Below are 14934 nucleotides of genomic sequence, written 5' to 3'. Positions count from 1 at the left end.
TTTTCAAGGACTTTTTTTTTTGAGGTTCCTGAAAGATTTGAGGAATTGAACTTCTGTAATTCAATACGAGACGAAGATCGCAGATCTTTGTATTGTATGTTAAGACATTTAAAAACCAATCAGAAATATAAAACATAAAAAGTTAGTAGCTAAAATTATTCTTACTTTTTTCAATGAAGGAAGATAATTAATGCGATTGTTATTAATTTGTTAGCTTTATTTTTAAACCGATGTTTTATTTGTTGTTATAGAAGAGTATAGTTGAATGCATTGAAAGCATAAGACTTTCTCCATGATTAATCTAAACTCTTTGTTTAAATTATAAACTTTAAAAACTCGATATCAATGTTCTATAAGCATTAATAATTTATATTTATAGTGTATAAGGAGTTTGGACTCGTTTGTTTAATTACAAATTTAAAATCTTATTTCCAAAAAGTTATCACTTTACTTGAATGTTTTAAAAATTTAAAGACAAAAGCGTTCTTCATAACATTACGCGTAACATCAGAGTTTTAATAAAAATATTGTCGCTAGTAATTGTAATTGAATATGAGGCACCTGTAGCCCCAATTCCAGATCTTTCAAAACAAAACAATACATTTAACGAATAATTATAAATGTATTGGACAGTAGGTACAAATTGAATCATCTCCATAATCTGCATTTTTCCCCCCCAAATGCTGTTTCCCTTTTGGTTTTTTATTTCTATTTGCGGAGAGGTGTTAAAAATTAAATTAAAAAAAACAAACAAAAGGATTTCTAACAATTTAAGATATGGATTATTATTGAAGAAAGAAGTTGGGAAATCTACCCGATTACTGTAAATTGGAAAAATCACGATGGTTTTGATTTCACTCTGTTCGCGATTTATCATTTCCCCACGAAATTAAACCCATAGTAAATGCTATAAATAGTTTAAAATACGTTTAAATGCTTATACAAAATTTGATTTAATTTCTTGCAGCGTGAAATTAAAACTATTGCAATTGGTACTTTTTGAGAAATCGTAAAATTTTAACAATTTTGAATTAAAGATGTATTCTTCTGATACCCTAAAAAAACGTGCATTAAACTTTCCAAATGCTTATATTTTTCTGAAAGTGTAATATCCAAGGACTAATTTAAAGACAAGAAAAGTGTATGTTAGTGTTCATCTAAGAGAGATTCAACCCCTCAAACATAGGCCAAAATAGAGCATGGAAAATTTCATTAAAATAGCTATTAGACCATAAAAATACCTCATAAACTTATAAATACAATTAATTTAACATAATTTGGCTTAAATTTACTTGAAAGTATTGCAAAGTTAATTTTTTAAGCAAAATATGAGCAAAAAAACACAAATTAGATAACTTGTACCCAAAAATGTTGATAGTTAACCATGTAAATCATAAAAACTTTTAAAAATTGTTTGTGAATTGTTATCAGTTTGAATTTTACGACATGTCTAAGTACGAAGACCCACTTGGGGTAAAATGATCAGAAGAATTCATCCTTAAAGGGACTTACAGTTTTTCAATCATTTATAAACTTTATGAGAAGAAAGAGAGAAAAGGTGGGTTTTAATATGTGTTAAAGAAATGTTTCGTTGATAGTTCAACGCTGTTCGCGATTGTTTTATTTTTGCGGAAAATTCTTTTATCGCGTACAAAGTGAAATTTAAAAGACCACAATCACGTGTTCCAATTGTACAAAAATTACTTGATGCTGTTAAACAATATATTAACAGCTTGCAATAGCCCCATTCTAAAAAAAAAAAAACCCAAAATGTATTTGTGAAACACTATGTGCCCCTCGGCAACAAATTTTGAAAAAGCTATTTTTAGCATATAGGTCAAAGTCAAGGTCACATGGTCATAGACATTTGTGTCATTTGAAAGAGCAAATACGAATATACCAAAATAACAAATATTATGGCTCTATCTCTCATCGTTCAAAAATTATGGCGAAGGTTTAAGTTGACAACAGAGAGACCATCTAACGGACAAACAGACAGGACAAAAACAGTATATGCCCCGAATCTGTTTATCCGGGAGCATAATAACTTCTCGTTACAGCTACATATTTAGCGTAACATGCTAAATTGCAGAGGTTTCTTTTGAAAAGTTATTACCATGCTGAAAATATCAATGCTATCTTTAAAAAGTAAAACCACAAATATGATTAATTAAATGACCATGAAATCAAATTTTTATATGATCCTTCAGTCACAGAACGATGTTAAAAATTAAAGATGAATTTATTTATGAATTAAATTAGAATAAAAAACAATTTATTATAAGAGTAAATCGATTAAAATACACATTGCATATACATATATTCACAATATAATTCTATACAACGACCATTCTACTCAAAAGGCGAAGGATTAATTTAACTGTTGCAGACTTGATTTAACAAGATCGTCTCAGCGTCCATCTATGGTTGTGTACGACGACCTCTTTGCTATTTCAGTGATCATAGAAACCCCAGCAAAAGCCGAGAAGACAATGGAAACTGCACATAAATCAAATGAAAAGCCAAAGTGGAAGATGCTGCTGTCCGTTACCAATTTATCGTAATTTTCTGCAAACACTGCCACAGAGACAATGATGTTCACAGCTGCAATAAAATTGCACATGGGTAAAAAAAAAATCAGACTTGTAATGATTCAACTTTCAAAATTGCCTACAAGTGACTCAGACTCAGTTATAGAATTAAAACTTAAGAATCATAAGGTAAATTTCGAAAATGTGGAACCGCATAATATGCTTTACAAGAGTCGGAGTCAGTTGTAATAACATTACTGCAATATTAAACACGGACATCTTTTTTAAAATAAAACTTTTTAATGATGCTTTCAAAAATCTACAGTCATGTTATTCAAGAAGTTTAGATGTCTGCTTTTGATTTCCAAACATAAACATACCATTTATAAAGGACAGTATGATAGCAGCGATCAGTACAGAGACTCTGTCCTTCATACAAATCTTGAGTACGGCAAAAATAAAGGCAATGATTGAAATGATAATCGCAAGTACTCCAAATCCTCGAACTGCTTCGAGCCAACCTACAGCAAGGAAATTTCTTAATGATAAAACCTTATCTTTACTGTTTGAATTTCAGTTTTGTTGAAGAAAGAAAATTCACCATGTGGAAAGTAAAGATATAGACTAGTAATGAAACAAAAAATACACGTACCTTAAATTACACTCAAAAATATTTCTTTTTATTCTTTTAATTCTTCGCTTTATAAAATGATACACGCACGTGAATATTGAACTAAATCAAATCATATAACTGTATTGAGAGCTATTCGTATAGGCTGCAAGACCATTAACTGAGAACATACTTAAATCAAAATTTTAAACCGATGTAACTTTTGAAATGTGTTGATAGGAAACTAAATTTTCATCATTTGTCTGAATTTAAATTTTCAACGAAAATCTTTTTTATTTTTTTTTTTGTTTTTTGTTTTTTTTGGCAAATTCATTGATTAAAACTTGAGATAACAATCAAAATTTTTACTTAAGTTTGGTCTGTTTTATTGTCTTTGGGGCCAATTAAGTGCTTATCTGTACCTGGAACTTTCTTATATTCAAGGCAAGAGGAAGCTTCGACGCCTGATACTGTTTCAGTAGCACAAACTGCCCAGAGACCTAAATAGATTTTCGCTCCACTCTTCTCACCATGAATCAAAATTGGTGTAGCCACACCTATTATGACCAAAATAAGTTCCACAGGCAGGAATAAGAAACAAATACGTAGAACTTGGAATTGTCTCCACATGCCATTTAAATCACTTACGGAAGATCTGTGAGAAAGTGAGAAAGTGATTTTACTTAAGCATTGAATTCATATTTTGGGATGTCTTCGGTCCAGACCTATAACACACCTGACCGTGGCGACAAATTGAAAACCGAGCATTGGCGCAGTATTATAATTTGTCGGCACGGCTAGGTGTGTAATAGGATTGAAGACATCCCAAAATATTAATTCAATGCTTATATTTACATTCTTTAATTTTTTCTCTTCATAATTGTATATTTTTAATTTGTATTAAGCACCCTTCAAAACTGGTGTGCTTTATTGATGTAAGAGCTCTTTTTGACATTTGTGACGTTGCAAAGTTTAATTACACAGACGAACATTGCGAGGAAAAAAAGTGACAAATTAATTTTAATCGCACATTTATATTTTTAAGTTAAGAGCAAGAACCACTTTGGACCTTATTTGGCCCCGAGATCTAGAATTTCTTAAAAATCAAAACCGATCAGTTGAGGTTGCAAATGCAGTATTTATTACTTGGAGTGTTAGTGACCACGTATCTGTTAATCTTGACGTTATTTCCCATTTAGTCAATGCATAATGCGCATTATGACATTCCTCACGTCATGTAAATTCCTTTGAAAATGAATTAAAGTGGAATCATTTGTTCAATATTTCATATAGAGCTCTACCTCTGATAGAAAATGTACGCACCAAGTGTCTACTTTATTTTGATATATGACATGGGAAAGAGGGTGATAGTTAATTAATTGATATAAGTACAGGACCATTTAATGCATAAGATGGCTCTTGCACTTTAACAGAGTTAATTTTTTAAAATTAAATTGTGTCAAAACAATGTACATTTTGGTTTTCCTAGAGTATTTAAAATGATATAGTTCCTACTGTGTATTCTCCTTTCGAAACTTAACTTCCTTATTCGAAATATATTTTAAAGAATTCGTCATATAAACTGTTTATAATACAGAATTCTTTTTAAATAAGTAACTTCCCCTATATTTTAAAACTTATCTAAATCAATGGATCAAGGAGAAATCATGCCTTGCTATTTGATAAAATTAATTCTCACAAGAGCTAAAACAGTCTATTTCAAATCATGTAACAATCTTATGACAGTTTAATTTTAAATGCTAACTGGGAGATTCGGAAATTCTATTCGAGAAATCCACTTCTCTTTCTCACACTATATTATTTTTTGGCGAAAAGACAATACAGTGGTAATATGAGCAGATTGTAGTAGTATCAATATAAGAAAATAGGAAGAAAAAGTATTATTAAAAATAATGATACCAATTAATTGGATCGTACAATCATGTAGAATCGTCTTTCTTTAATGGCCATGTTGCCGAAAATAGGTCTAAATCTGAAGCTCTTTACTAATATGCGACGACTCTAAATTAATGGTAACTTTTCGAAAGAGACGTAAGACTAAACTAAATTGAAAAAGGATTTTTCCATGATTTTCCAATCTCTACAAGGTGCACAAGACGGAAGTGACCTGTCGGCAGGGGATGCTTACTCCTCCATCGCACCTGATCTCACCTCTGAATTTAGGAAGTCCGTGTTTGTTCTGCTCCTTTTTTGTTGTTTGGACGCTTGACCGTGAATGCTGTTCTTTTTCTCCAAATGTTCCAATCAATCAATTGAACTTAAATTCCTGTACTAGGTTGAAATATTTAGAGATAACTGTAACAATTATATTCAAGCTCAAAGTCTTGTTAACAATAAAATCAGGAACAGAGCAAACACGGAGCAAACATCAGATCTGTAGTGGGATCAGGTTCACTGGAGGAGTGATCATTCCTTGCTGGCCGGTTACACACACCTTGTGCTCCTTAAAATGATACCCCAAAACAAACTTAAAATAGGCAAATTATTACTGAGATCATTGAAAAGGTATCAATTTTTAACTTGCTGAGAACTACTGATATATAGTATTACTCTTTTATTATATGGTATTGTTCAGTGTGAAGCATTCTAAGTTTAACATTTTGATAAAGCCTTTTATATCAAATGCTTTAATCACTAATGGTATGACCATTGTACGCCCATTTGTTACGCTTTGGAGTACCATTTTATCCGCAACTCTTCCTATACCACTGAATATTTAATGATACATTCCCATTTAATTACATAATGCCATTGTGCACTTCATATTTAACTTTTTGATCTGACACTCATTTTCGGATCTCATACTGCATATTTGAGAGCAAAACATGGACTTTGCCATTACGATAATATGGGAGACAGGGGTTTTAAAGAACTCCCCCCCCTGAAATACAGTATACGCCATTTGTATTCAATATTAGGTTCATAAATAAATGTTAATGAATAGAGATAATATCCTCATAAGGGGAAGGGAGTGGAGTAGCGGCATATATTTCCAAAGTATTTATACCTGCTACAAGACTGTACTTCTAATTAAATGTCAGTAGAATATATATCAGGTACGTATATATTTTTGGTTTTATGTGTCACCAGTAATAAAAATTAAAATTCTTGGCGCTTGCGTCGGATTTCATCTAGTTTACATCTTAATTTTAAATAAAACAATTAAAGAATTAATTGAAAAAAGAACAATTAAAAAACAGATTACCTTTTCAAAGTGTAATTTTCCGCACGAATTTGAGTTTAACCCCTTCTCTACCGCATCGGTCAATATGACCGATAGCGCGTTAAAACACGACATCGCGATAACAGGACCTCTGTATATTTTTATTAATAGCATTAAGGTATATAAATTATATATCATCTTTTAGGAAATTTTCTCTACTTTCAGACCCTGTAAAAATTTCGAGCCTTATTAATCGGTAATGAATAGATTTTACGTTCTGAAGACATTCATGACTTTTTTAAAATGACGCAATTTTCCAAAGCAATGACGAATATTCTGACGATAGGTATATTTTTTCCTGATTAAATCATTTAAATAAAATTAATACATTTAAAAAGGATATTTTCTCTGCTTTTAAAATATGTAAAAATGATTGCTTTTACTTTTAAATATTTTGTAAAAACAAGAATTTTCTTCCACGCATGTGATTTTTCTGGGTTTTATTCGTGATTTTTAAATTAAACGCAGTTTTACCTTGATTTCTGTGTTGAAATAGGTTCTGTTATAGTATCAGTGAGGGTGAATTTTTATAAAGGGTAGTTTTAGCTTAAATTTTGGATTTTTCAGTTGTAATACTTTGAAAATATATCATAGAAAAATATTTTTTTAAAAAAAGTCAAAGAATCCTTGGGGTACGGAACACGGGAGGGGTCCTGTCCCCAAGCACCTGTGCATACGCTTTAGCAATCAATTGGAAAGCCCTGCAAGCTCACAGAATCCGTGATTACATCAAACGTTTCTTATAAGAACAACTTCAGCAACATAGTTATAAATACTTATAATACAGTTGTAGATAAGCAACTTTTTTCAGAGAAGACTGAGCACTGCTCGAAATCTGTGCTCTCCTGTAAAAGAATACACAATGTGGTTAAACAGTCAGTATTATTATTCAGGGTGACAAAAAAGGTGAAAATGGTTATAGTCTCTTTCCAACATTTTATAATTTCGTTTTGTTTTCAATGTGAAAATTCCGTTTCTCTTGATGAATTTAATTTGTTTTGCACTATTGGACTTCCGCATCAATAGTTAATATATTGACAATATTTAAATGGCTTGTTTGTTGTTCCATTTAAAGCACCTCAAAACTAAGTGGTCAGTTTGTCGTGACTTGCCTGACCTAGATTATTTCTACTTTCGTTTTAATGCTTCCGTGTTGTTATGGTGCTTGTAAACATTCATGGTAAGTCCTCATTTTGCACACGTATTAAGGAAATTTTATATGATTAATTTAAGAGTGGCCTGTAAACAATTAAAATGTTTTTATTCAGCTGCTTATCTAGAATATATCAAATCGAGGTTTCAAGATTATTGATCCAGGTACGTTTAAACTACAGGCAAATTATTGTGTGTACATGTGTATAACCCCATCTCCTTCCGATCGAGAATGTTTTTTTGTTACAAAAACGTAGGAAATATTTTATTTCTCGAGATTGTGCTTTACGATGTATAGTTTTTTTCTTACATGTTGGAATAAATAAATTTGTAGAGAAGAAAAAGTTTACGCCAAGATACTTTTGATATAAGAAACTTGGAGATGATAACCGAGACTCGTGCTTGTAGGAATATAGGTCGAGGTTTTGGGTTTATTCGTAGGAGCTTGCTCGCGCCATGTAATAATTATTTATCAAAAATTCATAATTACTAGTATAGGATAGTGCTAAAACTTAACTGTGTAATTTTTGTATTCATTTTACATTTTTTTAAATAAATAATTAAGAAAGTGTGGTCAATTATACAATATTCCAGTTGAATTCATCGAAATAACTAAGTTTTCTGAATATCCGTATTCTCTACAACTACATGTACCTCTATGTAACTTGTTCATGTCAACTCAAATCTGTACGTTTCATAAGCAGATCTAGGGGCAGAGTGATCCGGTCCCCTCCCAACAATAAACTTTTTTGAGTTAATTTATGAATATTCTTAACCACGTTAACCTATGACATGTTACTTTGAAACCCCTACTATTCCCCTCGAATACGCAGATCTGTTGGAATGAAAAGTCATAGATATGAAGTTAGATGTCAACTTCTTCTCCCCTTTCCTCAACAAAGGATTTCTGTTACCGTGATAACAAACAAACCATCATTTCCCTTCTCGGAAAAAATTCTTTCATCAGCACTTGCATTTTGGTTTGATAAAGACAGCTATAGAAAGACAACTCTAGGAGGGACCGCGGGTGGGGGGTTGGTGGTGGTGTGGGGTGTGTGGGGGGGGGGGGGGTTAGGTTGGGTTAGAGAGCTTTGCTATTATGTGCTCATGTCCTCTAAATAAAAACGTCTGATTTCCTTATTTTTATAATTTTTTTCTTATTTTAATTTTATTATTGAATTAGGGGTTATTAATGATAGAACCCCAAACTGAAAATATAAACTGTAATGCTTCAATTCAGTCTAAAAATCGACATATTAATTCATTTATTGATTTTATTTTTAATTATTAGCTGTAATTGAAATATGGCTACAAAATCCACCAAGAAGAGTTTACCGCAGCTACTAAAAACAAAAGCACCAGACTGTAAACAAAAGACTACAGCGCCTGTTCAACAGTAATTCAGTGTTTTTCTTTTTTTCATATCACTCTGCTCTCCCGAAGCAGTGTCTCTACATCATTTTAAGTTAGATTATTATGTCATGTTCTAAATTTTGAATTTACCGGGTGGGAGTAAATACAAAATTTAGATCATGTTCTAAATTTTGTATTTACTCCCACCCGGTAAATTCAAAATTTAGAACATGTCAATTAATTAAAAATGTATTTTCAAGATTTATTGAATTAAGCACAAATATTCTTTTTAAATATACGTAAATATCTAACTTACATGCACCATTTATTATTTCAGTGGAGATGAAACAAATTTCCTCACAGTTCTGTACGACGATCAGCTGAAAAAGTAATTAAAATCGCCTGAAATTCACAGGTTTATTCCATTTGTTATGAAAAAATGCATGTTTTTAGTGATAATAGTTAACATAGGCCCTATGTCTTTTAACTTTGTGTTCTAAGTATGGGATACGTATTAATATTGTAATACATGATATATCCATCATAAAGTTATAATATAAGCTTAACATACTATTTTTATTGTCCGTCTAAAAAAGAAATTGTTTTGAATCCAGTGTTATTTCAACCGCATTCTGATTAATATATCCATAGTTTACAGAACATAAATTTGTGAACAAAAAGAGAATTTTTTTAGAATCTGAATTCAAATGGATGGAGTGGATGAGAATTTAAGTAAAAAACGATGCCCAAATTTTATGAACCTTATGAGGAGTAATATAGTCTGTCACCACTTTATTGATTAATGTGAATAACAAACATAGCATACATTGGCAACGTTTAATTAAATTGACACCGTTTTGTTTATTTCTATACTAGATGTAGCGTTGAAATTGAGGATTTGAAGAAGCAGATTGAGAGGTAATTAATTTAGAACTAATTACATAATTTTATTGATAAATTGATACACGTCAATAGCTATAGCTTCTATAAGATTTAAATGATTAAATATAATTTATTTTGTTTCACACAAGCATATACTATTTCAAAATGATACATGTACAATCTCATATTCTTGTTTTTCTGTACATTTCAGACTTTCTAATGAGAACGTGTCTTTAAAAACCGAGCTTCAACAATTCAAAGATAATGAGCTTCAAAGGCAAGTATAAAGAAAGTTTGGTACAAAAGAAAATTGCTCCTTATATATCTGTAATGAATAATATAAATGCTCTTGTACAATGTACCCTTCAATAAAGAACATGTATGTGTACAGTCTATATCATAAATTGGTCATACGGAAGCATCCTTTTTTCATAAAGTAAGATGGTTAAAAATAGGACTAAATTCAAGTTAACATTATATGATGCATTGCATTATCACATTACAATACTCAGTTTCTGATGTGTACAATGATAAACCTAAGGTAATTCTTTTATATAAAGAAAATAATTATATGATTAAATAATTTCCATCTCTCTGATTGGCTAAAATCCAACTATGTTAGAAAAATATTACGTTGTATTGACCTGCATGTGACGTTCCAGGTCAATACAAGGATTTATTTCCTCTACATTGATCTAAAATAGATTAGAGAATTCCAAATTGAAACAAATTGTTTTAGAAAGCTATTTAAACGACTGTGATTTTTATTTCCAAGTGAACAAAACATAAGCGAATATATGTTTTAGGTGAGAATGGTAAGAGGGGATGACACTTTTACTGAACAACAATGTTTTTTTTTTTACTTTTTGGCAGTCAGTTTCCCCTGATGATACTCCTTCCTTTCAAAATCTATCCTATAAAAAGACTAACATTATATATTTCTTTCATGGCTACTAAAATTAATTTTAAAAAAAAATTAAAATTGATACAACTGGTAAGGTTCATTAACATTTTAATTCTGCTACTCTCATGTATTTGGCAAGGACTAAATAAAATGCAAACAAGTCATGAGCTGTATCATTTTTTTCAGTGAATCATATAATAAAACAATTATTGCTGTTTTTTCGGTAAATACAATGATTTAGCCATCTTCGTAGTACAATATTCACCTCGCCCTTCGGGCTCGGTGAATATTGTACTTCTCAGATGGCTAAATCATTGTATTGACCTCAAAAACCAGCAATAATTGTATAGTATTTACCATCTCCCTACATGTACAAACTGACTAAAATGACCCCATATTAAACTTTTTATAAGACTCAGGAAAGGATTTTTATTCATTCTGGACTATCAAGAGTAACTGTATCTTATACAACAAACTATAGAAGATCTAGCTAGAAAGCAAAGAAATGGAACTAGAAATGTATTTCAAAGCTACAAAGGAAATGAGGTTAGAAAGGTATATCAAGATCTCTATAGTTTGAAATTTATATATATGATTGATCACACTATTATTAGCTATATGAATGTATAAATGAAATCAATATTGTTATATGTTTGATCCTAACAGAACAAACCAAGGTGAAGGGCAAAAGACTGCAAAATTTGCAAAAAAATTCTCTGAACTTTACGACATATTTTGGAAGAATGCTTTCAAGGAGCAAATTGATAAAGAAGGAAAGAGTGAAGAGGATGGAATCAGTTTTCTCCTGGCTATAATAAAGGTAGTATTTAAGTATCCCATACTATGATAAAGGTATTATCTAAAGATTCCGTGACACCCGATCTTTAATTTTGATGTTTTGGAAGTCCATGTTTGCTCTGCTTCTATTTTGTATTGTTTTATGGATTTTCGAGCTTGAATACTGTTCCTTTTTTTAAAAATTTCACCTCCATATCAAGCTTTCTGTTACTTACAGTGTATTACCATGAAGGGGTACTCGTAATATTACTCAATGTAATAAGACAAATTTTGAATAAAAGGTTTAGTTTTCCTGAATTACTACCATAAAGTGTAATTTAAGTAAAGTACATTCTTTCTTCAATAAAGGTACTATCCGAGTCTTACGTACTTTGGCAAAAGCATTGCATTCCTCTTCACAGTAAATCTACTTGTTAAGTATAACTTAATGCAAAGTATGTCTTACATGAACACGTAACTCCGTATCATACTTATCAGGTACTATGCTATCTTATTATATTTAACATCATTAGATGTGGATGTGTAAAATCCATAAGCTTCATGAGTATATGATCAGCGGATGCAATTGTAGAAAAAGATTGTTCAAATTCTTATAGAAAAAAATGGTCATATGTTATACTTACTACAATAAAGATATCATCTTAGTCTTCCTCAATTAATAATAATTAATAAAGGTCCATGTTTGCTCTTAATACATGTACATGTTATTGCAAAAGTTTTGCATTCCTCTGTATACCGGTAGTAAATGAAAGATTCCAGAAAAGAATTGAAAATTATTTTGCTTATTTTAGTAAGATATCTTGTCTTCATCAGTTATGTTCAAGACTTAACACCAAATTTATGCATCTTTGAATAAGATTTAAAGAAATCCATAAGTGTATTTATAAATATGATATACATGTTTATCTAATTGGTATTAATTGATTTTGTCTTCAGGATGCAAATGAGTATGCGAGCAAGGATGTTATTGAGATTCAGAAAATCATGTCAGCATTCAAACTTCCTCCTCTACCAAACGAAGAGGTTTTCTTTTATATCTATTTAACTGTTATTTTTTGCGAGAAACTGAAATATTGCCGATTTGCTAAACTGTCTTTCTCTTAATTTTATATCTTATTGTATGTCTTTGACTGTCTGAAACTTGAACAAAGTCAACGGCTTTAAAAGAATATGGAGTGATAGAATTTTGCATCACAAATACCTTGTAATAGGAAAATTGAACTTGTTTTTATTCATAATTATAACATGTAGGTCAATATTTAGAAAAAAAAAAAGATAAATTGACCTGGAAATGTATTTCTCCAAAAAAATTTAATTTACGAAATGTTAGAAGCTCTCGCAACACATTTCTCACAGAGGCCTTTATGTAATATTAAAAGGTTATGCATTGACTTGTTTCAAAGTAACATTGACAATGTTAAGGTTTCTTTGATTCAAAGCAATCAAATGATATGTTTCATGACAAAAAGTAGAGCCTTTTGTTTGACCAAAAAGAGCTGAGAATATATCAGAATAAAGTCAAAAAAATGTTAGCAATACATGTATAATTATTTTTTCTGACATGATGAATATCACAAGGTGTTCATAAATCCTATGTTTTGAAAAGATCTGTTAAACATTGAAATTGGCATATACAAGTATAAACACTTATTTAAAATGTTTCACTTACAAATATAGATAACGAATGCACTGCATATGAATGTTTACTATAATAATCAAACATTTTCAAAACACTGCTCAGTTATTTGAAAAAAAGTTGATAATCGTGTCTTTAATTGAACCTTTTTAGAAGTTACCTCCAAAGATGGTACACGTGTTTAAAGACGCTGCAAAAAATATGTACAATAATTTCAAAGAACCACTTGCCCACGTCTCCGTTGAGGTATGTTTACTTACATTTATTAATCGTAAATCTGAAGGTGGTGCTTATTATCTCGGCCTTTAACTAATCGACTGCATGACGCAGTGATTACAGCTTTAGGTGATCCTTAATTCGTAGGTTGAGTCCACTGCAGGACGTGGAAACCAGTCTTTGGATGAGATTCTAGAAATCTCAGTATATATTAGGTTTTAACACAAAATTTCTCAATGGTCTTGAATGCCGATTATAAGTTTTAAATTGCTTTCCGCCACCTCGATGTTGTGGCTTCACCATAGTTGTAATTAAATCTTGATGATATAATTATTATGGATTAAAATGATAAAACTTGACTCTATTCATATTTTAAATCTACTTAATGTTTATTCACAATACCGGATTTCTAACATCATTATTACACTGTAAAGCACATTTCTTGTGTTCTGTTAAGCTTCTGATAAAAATACAGTGTTCCTTGCACGTAATCATGACCACTGAGTATTAGTAAGCAAGAATTAATTAACTTTGATAATCAAAGAAATTAATATATTTTTGTTAGAAATTTCTTCAAAGTCAGAAAAAATCGGGAAAAACATTTGGAAAAGCAACTACCGTGTACGCTGGAACATGTGCAGTATTTTGCTTGTTCATGTATTTCGAAGATCCACCAGTTTATCTCGACGTCGACATCCCTAGCGGGGAATTTGATACTGAAAAATACAGACCATATAAAAATACTGGAGGGGAATACAAATATCAAGTTTGGCCATGTCTTTACCTGCACAAAGGAGGACCAATTCTTGCAAAGGGGATTGCAGAAGGAAAATGAAATATTTAGATATACAACGTAATATATATTATAAATTGCATTTGAGAAATGGATACGCTATTTCAGATCAAATTTCTTTGACTTTCGTTTACATTGCATTTAATTTGTTATGTGTAATCAATCTCGTCGATAATATCACGCACACGATACATTTGTGACAGAGTATTGTGTAATCGCAACTGCTGTGTAATGAAGGTAACTGTGCGTGAAACTCACGCATTGTTTTGTAAATACAGTAATTATTACATTTATTTTTGAGAACTCACAAGTCATATTGCAATAGTTAATTCGTGTTAAGGGACTCCGACCCTCAGCCAGGAAGGACAACTCTTTAATTTATAATTTAATTCAAAAAGTCTTTAAATAAAGCTTGAACATTAAATCTTTTCATGCAACAATTTTTATTATATGCCTCTCAATGTGCTTCAAGGTTCTTTGATCTTCTCAGAAAGGCCTAATTAAAAGTAGTAATTTTTATCCTGAAAAAGCATTTTTAGATACCAATGTTTATTAACATGATATGAAATTAGAAGTGATTTATCGAGCTTTGCAAAGAATCTTGGAGCACATTGAGAGGCATATAATGAAAATTGTTGCATGAAAATATTTAATTTTCAAACTTCATTTAAAGACTTTTTTAATTAAATTATAAATTAAAGAGTTGTCCTTCCTGGCAGAGGGTCGGAGTCCCTTAACATTTATTTGACATCTAACAGAATATATTTCATCATAATTATTTATTCAATTTACATGATATTATATGTATGAGAAAT

The 14934-nt window shown here is 30.8% G+C and overlaps 1 protein-coding gene and 1 pseudogene across 1 annotated transcript; one reads left to right on the top strand and one right to left on the bottom strand.

Annotated features, from left to right (window-relative positions):
- Positions 1-2317: 2317 nt before the first annotated feature.
- On the bottom strand, positions 2318-7105 carry LOC134271396 (uncharacterized; annotated as a pseudogene).
- A 348-nt stretch (positions 7106-7453) lies between these two features.
- Positions 7454-14934, top strand: LOC134271395 (uncharacterized). The gene is made up of 9 exons (XM_062753601.1): positions 7454-7565; positions 8829-8933; positions 9228-9278; positions 9767-9808; positions 9984-10049; positions 11343-11496; positions 12411-12497; positions 13264-13356; positions 13892-14934. Exons 2-9 carry the CDS (start codon positions 8842-8844, stop codon positions 14159-14161), a joined length of 855 nt encoding a protein of 284 aa, XP_062609585.1. The 5' UTR covers positions 7454-7565; positions 8829-8841; the 3' UTR covers positions 14162-14934.

The sequence above is a fragment of the Saccostrea cucullata genome, unplaced genomic scaffold (assembly GCF_032062105.1).
Source record: "Saccostrea cucullata isolate Sc308-1 unplaced genomic scaffold, CSIRO_AGI_Scuc_v1 ctg2606, whole genome shotgun sequence".
In the NCBI taxonomy this organism is placed as follows: domain Eukaryota; kingdom Metazoa; phylum Mollusca; class Bivalvia; order Ostreida; family Ostreidae; genus Saccostrea; species Saccostrea cuccullata.
The sequence above is the reverse complement of the archived record's forward strand: the minus strand, read 5'-3'. Positions and strand labels throughout refer to the sequence as shown.

Bases quoted from the DNA above. Each gene is read 5' to 3' on its own strand.
- LOC134271395 (XM_062753601.1), top strand. From the start codon at position 8,842: ATGGCTACAAAATCCACCAAGAAGAGTTTACCGCAGCTACTAAAAACA. The intron at 11,497-12,410 runs GTAGTATTTAAG...TTTTGTCTTCAG, and splicing joins TTCTCCTGGCTATAATAAAG to GATGCAAATGAGTATGCGAG. The intron at 12,498-13,263 runs GTTTTCTTTTAT...GAACCTTTTTAG, and splicing joins CTCCTCTACCAAACGAAGAG to AAGTTACCTCCAAAGATGGT.